Below are 10517 nucleotides of genomic sequence, written 5' to 3' on the forward strand. Positions count from 1 at the left end.
AATATTTGCGTATGCTGTCGTGCTGTTCGATCAGAGCGAGAGGGATGTGTCGTGTTTTGTAGAACTAATGCTGCGTTTATGACACCTCGGATTTGGTATATTTCCCACCACAAACCATTAAACCACAGATTAAAACATTAATGTTACTTGCCTAATTATTTTGTAGCATTAAGACATTACAAGTATTTATTATCATTAAAAGAGCGCCTAAAATAACATTTCCTAAATCCGAGGTGTCTTGCAGGCAGCATCATTACTAGAATCATTTAGAAAACAATGTTACAGAATAAAAGCTTTCAAATCATTTTAATTGCGTTACACTTTCCAACCACATTTGTTAACATCTTTGCAGAAAGGCTGTGAACTAAAATCACAAACACAATAGTTCACAATATTTACACAAGAAATACTCAATATTTCTTAACATGTTAAGAACAATTCGCAGACTTATCTATCATTCTTATTAAAAATGCCATCAATATGTTCATCATCTAAATTTGTTCATACGTAATTAAGTAACTCACTTATGATATTTATACTAAACCTAACAATTCACAGATTTCATGATGAGAAATACATATAACTCAAGTTCAAGAATATCTTTAATATCACCTATAAAGGCAATTGTTAGTTTTCTTATGCTCTAAATGTGTAAACCTACGGAAATGAAATGTCAGTTGTGTTGTGTGAGATTGTCGAAATGTTTTGCACTGTGCATTAAACCCCCATTAGATCCTTGTGCCGTTTAATATGCTACAATATCACTACCATATTCAATCTTAAAAAAGATGCCTTGGGTTACAAACAAGATATTTGGTACTTCTCATATAAAACTGTATCTTACGTTAACTCAAACTTTCTTTCTTTCTTTCTGCTCTACCTCACTTAAAACAAACTATCAAAAAACTTTCTCTTCTACCTGCATTTAGCAGGGAGAGGCACCCATGCGCATATGTGTATGATAGTGTGGGGGTGGCGCTGCAGCGGGGGATGCGGACAGGGGCAGGGTCTGCGATGATGCAGCTCCGCCATGCGCTCCAGGGTGAAGAGGATGATTATGGGGGTATGAAGCACCAGAAGCTGGCGATGGAAGCTGATAATCAGCTCCAGAGGTGGTGCTGGAAGCAGCCGTGATTCCCGGAGAAGACATGTTCTGTGGGGTCTTCAGGGGGGGTTGGTGGTTCTGAGTAAGCTGGATGGAGATATCGCTGGAGATCTCGGAGGCACTCCGTGCTCGCTGGGGTGGAGGCCAGGTCTCTGGATGGAGGTACTGGCCGCTATAGTCGCTGCCCTCGGAAAGTCTGGGACGATAGAGAGCCGGGTGAGGCCGATACATCTCCTCTTCTGCGTAACGCTTCATAAAGAGATACACAGACATCACACCAGCACCCTGAAGGAGTTAAAGAGAGAATGAGGGATCCAAGTCTTGCAATGAAAAGACAGACAGCATTTGGGTTTTTGTGTAAAACTATAAATTGAAATGAATATATGCATGGTGATGTTATTGACCTTGGCACAACCTTTTACAGTAATAGCTGTGTTTTTATTTCATAGCCAAATTTCACTGCTCTAAATACAGTATTCAGTAGACAAACTGGAGCATATCTTGAAGATTCACATTGATAAAGCAAATGAGGAGGGTCATGCTAAAAGCATCTACTTCAGCAGAGTCTAGTGACATAATAACAGTTCCATCATTGGTCGAGCCCCTCGGGCTCTGGTGCACAGCCAAAGTCATTGGAGCTTTAACATATGACTATATCCAGGTCATTGGAGGCCATAGAGCTTGAATGGCCAAGATACAAAAAAAGTTTTTTTGACTGAAATTTAATCCAGAAAGTTTGTTGTCTGACCTCTTTGAGCAGGAAGGAGCTGGCAGCAAATGCAAACGACCAGCCATAGTGGTAGTTGAAGAACTGCTCTGGCTCCCGCGGCCTGTTCATCACTTCATCATTGATACTGGAGATATACAACACTAATCCAACCACCAGACTCAGCCCTGAGAAAAAGACAGACAGAGAGAACATATAAGTCAAATTACATATTAAAGTGAAAACTCTGTCACCATTAATACAACATCTTGTCATTTCAAACCGGTATGACTTTCTTTCTTCCGCTTAACACAAAAGATATCTAGAAGATTGATTGTTAACTGGTACCTATTCACTTGCATTGGTTTTGTGTCTATACAATATAAATGAATGAGTGCCAGGCTATTCTGTTACTAACTTTCTTAAAAATATATTCTTTTGTGATCTGTGGAAGAAAGAAAGGTTAAAATAGACTAGAGGGTGAGTAAATGATTAAATAATTTTCATTTTTGGTTGAACTATCACTTTAAATGCTAATGTGTATTCAAATATGATAAATGACAAGAATAAACAATATTGTGGGTGGGTACTTAAACCTTATTATAAAAGCTGGTAATAAAAGTTTAATTTAAACCTGGAAATAAATAAGATTTTTAACATTTACAAAAACTTAAAAAATCGATAAGATAGTGTACTATACTGTATTTATAGGTCAAGAATCTAATTTGTTGCATCGCCCAAGTTAACTCATTTGTAGACTCAAGGTCAGCTTTATTTGCTATCATTGATGCACACAAGATGCTCTTTGGAACATTCTCAAGTCATGCTGATATAACACGGATCACTGTATATGTTTGGCAGCGCTGAATGCGGCCCTGCCCCAGCGAATCAGAGGAAGTATGAAACACCACACAGTGGAGAAACTGACAGCACAGCTCATACATAATATACGCACATTATTTACACCATTTATGAGCACACATCACAGCGCAAGCATCCAGCCTGACCCTGTTGCCCACCCTCAACCACCTCGACAGATGCACACAAGGACTGTACACACTCCAGGGCTCTGCCCCGGTCCCTCATGAGAGGACATCAGTACCATCTAAATATATTACAGCCCCCCGCCTGCCACCACACACTCTCATCACTATAGGCACAGGGAAGAAAAGAGAGATGGATGGAGGAAAGAGGGAAATGTATTAAAGAACAGGTAAGAGAGGGAGAGGAGGAGGAAGTATATGATGTCATGTATATGCATGAGGTGAGAATGGGCGAGAGAAGCCTTTTCTACACGTTTTAACTGCAACAACACACACACAACATCTGAATGACCAGCACAAGCAAACACGAAACACTCCTGCAAACATCAACTACATTTCATGACCGTCACACTTAACAGCAATATCAACACACTAGATCTTTACTTTTTATTGGTTTCTTTTAACTGACTTCCTTTTATCAGCCCAGAAGAGCTCTGAAATGCTCATTCCATATTCTGTAGTTGCCAGACAGTGAACACAAAGACAAAAGGACGAGTAAAACGATGTTTTCAAGGGCGGTCTGTCAGGAAGTTTGTGCTGCAGGAAGAGAGAGCTGTTTTAAAGTTGAAGGTCTTTCCTGGCCGTGTGCAAGGTTGAGGCAGCGATGCAGTAAACAACAGTGGCGTCTGCATACAAATAAGTTCTACATTCAGAGCAGGTGAAAGTTTTTCCTACTGTATGTCAATGCAGCATTTCATTTTTCATGACTTTTAGATTTTAAGAACTTCTCTTCAGTAAATGTATTACTCAATCATGATTTAGGACACTTTGAAAAGTAGCAGGATAACATTTTCTTAACAAATTAACTGTATCTATTACATTTACAGACTGGGTCAAAAGATCCAAAGGTAGATCACTAAATAGTAGCTTCAAGTATATTGCTAATCTTTTCATTACAAATGTAATAATAAATTAAACAGTTTGAGTGAAAAAAAGTTGATAATACCTAATGATCTATTTGCCACCATGATTTTAGTCTGTTGGAATGAGCATCTGAACTTTTGTACAATAGAGTTTAGCATGATCAATCTTGCAACGTATTTATATAATTAAAAACAAAGGATAAGAAGAGAATTACACAAATCTTATTTATTTTATGACAAATACTTTATTTGCTTAAAAGAAAATACCAAAACCTGTTTACAGGTTTAAATTAGAAGCTTTTTAATAGCTTTTAATATCTACCGTTGATCAGGGATTCTCAACCTTTTTGACTCCAAGGCACCCACTGTGTTCAACAATATTCAAAGGCCCCCGCTCACAAAGACCCAAAATATCTTTCCCAATTAACTATTTCAGAGCTTGATAACGGAAAAGTGTTTAATACAAAATTGACATATTATAACAAATATCTTGTTTTTTGATTGTTTTAAAATGTATTTAAATGCTCATTTTGTTTAATAATTGTAAATAATTAGTCACCCTGAGGCCCCCTTGGAAGTCAGCTGTGAGCCCCTGTATAGAACCACTAGTCTGAGCGAAAGTCTGCTGCCTCAATTCTCTATCTGTTATAAACTTGCCTCCCTCTGCTGGTCTAAGAGTAAATTGCAACTCTAATTTTTTAAATATATTTTACTAGATTACAGAAAAGGGATGAATTTTGACAGAGCATAGTGAAGCTTAGCATTTTTTGCATTCATAAATTGAGGACTATGGCTCTGCATTTGAGCATTGTAAAAATCATAATACAAATATGTACATTCTCTAAAAGAAACTTTATCACCATTCACTGCATTCCAAACAGTAATTAATAATAAACAGATGGAGTGTTTTCACGCTCAGACGCAGGTTTAAGATCAGAGAAGACATCACTAATTAAATACAGATGGTATTGCTGCATTCTGGTGAGTACAGAACACAAAATCCTCACACATCTAATCCTACAAATACACAGTAAATATGACATTAACTATTTTTGACTATAATAAGAGACTTTCAAAAATGAATTTAATTAAAAGGAATGTTCCTTCAGGCCAATTTGTGGTGACATCAAAACAGATGGCACAATCTGAAAGTGATATTTCCTTCAAAATGGCCACACAAAAAAGATTCACTGCACATAGAAGTGTGTTCTTCGGTAACTTTATTAGTAAACCCACATAAATCCACACATAAAAAATGATTTGAATCTAATTTACAGATGAGTTTGCAGTACCTGAGAGGATGAAGAAGATTCCAGAAACGAAGGCCAGGATGGTGCGCTGAGGGCGGATGTGGCCCACATTACTGATGATGAAGGCAGTAAAAACGAAAAGCAGTGAAACCATAGGAAAGGGAGTAGCCGTCCGTACCATCTCTGCCAGAACAGAGAACACCAGAGTGAAAGTTGTGTGTGGAAATGTGACTTAAAAGTGAAAGTTATTGTCACTCACTGAGGATATTTGCTGTGTTTTCTGTGGTGATTTCAATCTCTGGTTCTGTGAAATACTCAGAGGCCACACATCGACCTTTTTCAGAACCTAAAACAGTGAAAGAGAGGGTATATGAAATATTAATAATTAAACAAAACTGCTTTCATACGTTTATCATAAACAACACACAAATCTAACATATAGAAAGAAAAAGACTGAATCATTTGTGTTTGTAGCATTGGCACTTTTTGTGTAGTTGTAAAAAAAGGTTCTTAAACTTTAGGTTTTTGTTTGTAGCAGAGATGTGTATGTTGTTTGTGTGAAAATATAAATAATCCAAATCAAATATATTTTTGAAATAATTGAGCCAAAACCAAAAGCTTGTTCCCCTCTCTCCCCTGCTTCCCAAGAGTGTACACATTTGTGTGCGTGTATCAGCACCTGCTATAAAACACACTCTCCACAGCCCAGAGTGCAATGCCATCTTAACGTCGACTGTTTGGTTCTGCTGCAGTACGATGCCCTCCTCCATCAGCAGCCAATAATCCGTCGCCACGGCAACCCCTACCAACAGCAATCCGCATGCCCCAAACACAGTGGAGAGCAGCATCAGAGCCTTGCTGCTGCAAGAGCTCATCTGCACGCAAACGCATACATACAAAATAACAGAGAAAACCATCAGTGCCAAAGGTCGAACCCTCGCAACGATGGAATTATGGATGTGAGCAGAAGGGAGGGAAAACGTGCACCATGGAAAGAAGTCTTCTCGCTCAATCTTTTTCTTCACTTCACAAGATAATCTGAGACAAACAGTGTAAAAGCTCAGGGGGATGACAAGAAGACTGATACCCCTGGAACTCCTGTGCCGCTGTGGTATAATCAACCAATCACACGAAAGGTCAAAGATCGCCAGGCTTAACGGGTGGCAGGTATTGAGGCAGAAGCGAGATGTTGTTGGCTGCGAGTCAGACTGCACGACACACGCATCTACTGAGCCGTGACTCATAGCTTTACTGCGAGACACAGACCTCATCCTTATAAAGAAACAGACGCAGGAGCATACGGAGAAATAATAAGAAAACATTTCTGCTCGCTATTTTACATCAGCATTCTTTTGCAGTGTGACTCATAGGAAAAGCATCACTCTATGATTTGTGTGTGAATGAAGTCGGTTTACATGGAAATGAGATGCTTTCTGATCCTTAACAGGAGAGAGATTTAGAGGAACAGAGGCTGGAATAAATAGGGGCCATATTTGGGGCAGATGACTAAAAATGGCAGTATGTAAATGTCAGAGCGAATGAACTACTGTTCTCTGTGCGAAATGTGTTGGAACATTGAGATGACATGGTCCTTTCGACCCTGTGCACCTTTGATTCACGCAGGGCAACGCTCTGATCAATTCTTCATTAATGAGCTATACACTCTGTCTGCACTGTCATTGTTTGGATGACAGCATTGGTGACAACTTATTATGTTAGTTCACCCAAAAATCCAAATAATTGTCATTTACTCACCCTCTTGTCGTGTCAAACTTTTACGACTTTCTTTGTTCTGCAGAACACCAAAGAAGATATTTTGAGGAATGTTGTTAACTGTTAACCCCCCCCCCCCCCATTCACTTGCATTGGTGGTGCTGTTCAGTTACCAATTTTCTTCAAAATATCATCTTTTGGGTTCTGCGGAAGATAGAAAGTCATAACAGATGTTGACAGAATTTTCATTTTTGGGTGATTATCACTTTGAAAGGTCTTTTCATAGCAAATGTGTATATTTATTTTCCTTCTCTCTGCATCTGTGCTGAGCTGATGCGAGTACGCTCTCATCATGTCAATTGCTCTACCTCTTTAAAATATTTGTCATGTGATGAATAGAATGAATTGAATGATGTAATTCGTTTATGTGCAGGAATGCGTTTCCTGTCTCTACAGTCACTGAACTGCTGCTGCTATGGTGACTTTTATGATAGATACTTTCAAAGAGGATGTGCAGCATGTGTGACTGTAAAGCGAGAGAAAACGTGCATGTGCGTGAGACAGACAAACAGAAAAAGAGAAGTGTGTGCTGTCATTTCTCGTCTGTCTGAGTCGGTGATTCAGAGGGGTGAGACAGAGAAGAAAAGAAGGACCATGAGAATAAGAAAAAGTGAGACAGACCAAACCTTTTGGCTTCTAATACAAATCACAGGTGTCAAGGTAAAGATTCATGCATCACACTGTCGTGCGCGGTAGTTCTGAATATCAGAGCTCTGAACTAAAATGACACAACCCATAGTACCACCAGTCAACAGAAAATGAACCCTGCAAAGTGATGGACAGATTTTGCAATTGTGTGAAAAAAAGCACAGAGCGAACTCAGGATGAAAAAGTGCTGGTGTCCAAAGCTTTAAACCAAAACGTGACAGAAGGCAGAAACCAACGTCAAACTCTAGCTTGACTGTTTTCTGCTCTATTGCCCCTCCAGCACTTCTGCCCCTCAAGGCTGTTTACTGATGTAGAAGAGCGCTTACTTCTCCATGAAAAGTTCAGCCTACCCAAGTTCAACCACAAACTCACCAAGATGCTGCTGATTATTTATTAAACATGTCATATGCTTTTATTCAAATAAACTTACATTGCATTCATCGGGAATCAAATTATGCTCTGTCACTTCAAGTCCACTATTGCTAAACTTTGCTTCCAGGAGGTGTCGACACGGACATTATTATTTTATCACATACTGATCAACTTATTTTGACCTTTGCATCTGTTTCCAATTAATCAGATACTGTCACTGTCAGTCTGGGTAAGATTAACTTGAAACATAATCTTATAGGAACATTTTGAGGATAGCCCCAAACAATTTAGTAGATATACTACAATACATTCATAAGTCTTAAGGAAAGGCGTAGACTAAAAAAACAAGGACAGTGAAGAGAGAGAGAGAGAGAGAGAGAGAGAGAGAGGCGGGCAGATGTAGGCTAATGTATGGTAAGACCTTGGCCCAGTAATGATGGAGTTCCCACCTACATGCCAGTGCGCGTCTCCTTGGCCACATGAGTGAGCCAGTAAAACCCTTAACTACCCCAACTGTAATTCCCCTACTTCGGACTATACAAACATGCTCAACAGCTGCGAGCGTTAACACAGTATAAAACCTTTACAAGTTAAAAAGCACGTACTGTGTGGTAGTATCCTAAACGATCCGGTCTACAATTAGCAAACATCTGGCCACAGACAACCGTCCAACGTTCCTCGCATAATTTCATTATGACACAACATGCGACAGACCTGCTGGAATTATGGAAACGCGTCTGGTAACGCATTCGAAGTGCAACCATAAACGCGTCTATATTGCTTACCCGTAACTTCAATAACCTTCGACAAAAGTCTGATGTTACAATGTGTTTTGAGCCAGTCGCATATCTGTTATTTAGAGCGCGTAGAATAATAAAAACAGAGTAAAGAAGCGCGTACTCACCCTGCCCGAGTGCCCGTGGAGCTGACGAGTGTGCAGCGAGCGCGCAGACACAAGTCTCACACCAGGGGTGCTTGGCAAAATTTCCGCGCTTGTACGCTCTCTCTCTCTCTCTCTCTCTCTCTCTCTCTCCCTGTTTCACTCCGTCTCTCTTTGTCTTTTACTGGTACCCTTTTCTTCCCCTCCCTCACATCCTGCTCATACCTTCCCAAATTTATATTTCGTCACAAAAAAAAGCACAGAGCGTGCATTTGTATGCTTTCTGTTAGGAGAGACGAGAAAGGTGTTAGTACTGCGCAATAAAAAATTCACTTTGCATTTGTGCCTGGATAGAAATATGTTTTTCTTGCTTCGGTTTTGTGATGAACAGAAAAGTAACAGACTTACTGATGCTGTCAGATGGAGCATAGGGAAACTGTTGTTTTTGCCCATCATATGGTAATAACTGCACGAAATTATTTGGTGTGTCTGTAGAAGATGCGCAGAGCTGTCAAATGCCAACACTCGCTCTTACATACGCAGACAGACCAGCAGTGAATTCATCTAGGTGCGGGTTTAAAAGGCAGACTAGTCAATAGTGTGAAAAGACAGACAGGCAGAATGATTTCAGAAATAGGGGCGAGTCGGAAACTAAATCTCTTCTTAGTAATAAGTGCAGCGCTTACTTGCAATCTGTTATAATTCAACAGAAAAGATTTACACTTCAGAGACATTTTAGTGGATTTTAGTGGAAAGAATCTACAGGATTCAGGAATGCTCACATTTGCATATTTTGACTTCGTGAATCAACTTTTCTAGCACAGAAAGTGTATATATTTTGCATTGTGATAGTTCTGTAAACTTATAATTCAGCTATAACACAGTTACAAACAAGGTACAGTAGTAACTATGGTCACATGAGCCTGCATTCACATTTAAAGATACAGTTGGCCTAGATTAATGTTCTCTTGTCAATTAATGCTCTTCCAAGCCCGTGACTTATATTAAACAACATTAAATGAGGAAAGATTTTCATTTCTACTGAAGTCACATTCATCATCATGATGTCATAACCTAACCTGGTACGACCATATCAGGGAACAGCTTCAGCTACATGTTGGAGCATTTTTAGACACGTGATATGAATAGTACACTCTGATCTGATGAGTGAAGAAGGAAAGATTATAGATTTTAATTATATACATTAGCACATACTGTACAAGCAGCCTCTCAACAAGACAAAAAGAGATCCAAGAAGATGATGAGGTCACCAAAAAAGTCAGAGTGGGGCATTAAAAAAAGATTGACGGAGATGAAGACAGTTACAGTAAGGAGGTTAGGGTAGTTTTTAATAGGCAATGTATATATAACAAGGGTATCCTGTTATATCCCTCAAGCCTATTGGGACATCACTCAGATTGGAAAGTCTTGAAATTGAAAGATGAGAGTAAAGGGTTGGTATTTCAACAACTTTCCTTCATCAACAAGAATATAAACATCTGAGATACGACACACAATGTTTTATTGACGAGTAATTCAAGCTCAGTTTGTTTCAACTTTTTGCATCCATTCATTTACATTCACATTTAGCAGATGCTTTTTCCACAGCGACTTACAGATGGGGTAAACAATGGATGCAAATGAGACAACATAATATCAAAAACTGATTTCAGCCTACCACAGTATACAGAGCTAAGTTGTATTTTTTTATTTGTATTATTATTTAAAATATATATATTTTTTGAAGGAGTAGAAAAGAGATCGAAGTTAGAACTGACCGGTTAGATTCATCCATGCATCCATCACATTTAACCAAATTATCTTTTGATGTTGAGGTTCAATTGTTTATTGTGGGAAGAAACATAGGGACCTGAATA

The 10517-nt window shown here is 39.0% G+C and overlaps 1 protein-coding gene across 1 annotated transcript; it reads right to left on the reverse strand.

The window, feature by feature from the left end:
* Nucleotides 1-282: 282 nt before the first annotated feature.
* cacng7b (calcium channel, voltage-dependent, gamma subunit 7b) lies at nt 283-8721 on the reverse strand. The gene is made up of 6 exons (XM_079470535.1): nt 8665-8721; nt 5647-5842; nt 5227-5313; nt 5010-5150; nt 1854-1999; nt 283-1390 (listed from the first exon to the last, which is right to left on the reverse strand). The coding sequence occupies exons 2-6, from the start codon at nt 5840-5842 to the stop codon at nt 926-928; spliced, it is 1035 nt and encodes a 344-aa protein (XP_079326661.1). The 5' UTR covers nt 8665-8721; the 3' UTR covers nt 283-925.
* Nucleotides 8722-10517: the final 1796 nt, after the last annotated feature.

The sequence above is a fragment of the Barbatula barbatula genome, assembly GCF_947034865.1.
Source record: "Barbatula barbatula genome assembly, chromosome: 12".
NCBI lineage: Eukaryota > Metazoa > Chordata > Actinopteri > Cypriniformes > Nemacheilidae > Barbatula > Barbatula barbatula.

Excerpts from the sequence above, each read along its gene's own strand:
- cacng7b (XM_079470535.1), bottom strand. The coding sequence starts at position 5,842 with ATGAGCTCTTGCAGCAGCAAGGCTCTGATGCTGCTCTCCACTGTGTTT. Across the intron at positions 5,151-5,226 it reads AAACACAGCAAATATCCTCA|AGATGGTACGGACGGCTACT; the intron begins GTGAGTGACAAT and ends CTGTTCTGGCAG. Across the intron at positions 1,391-1,853 it reads GCTCCTTCCTGCTCAAAGAG|GGTGCTGGTGTGATGTCTGT; the intron begins GTCAGACAACAA and ends TAACTCCTTCAG.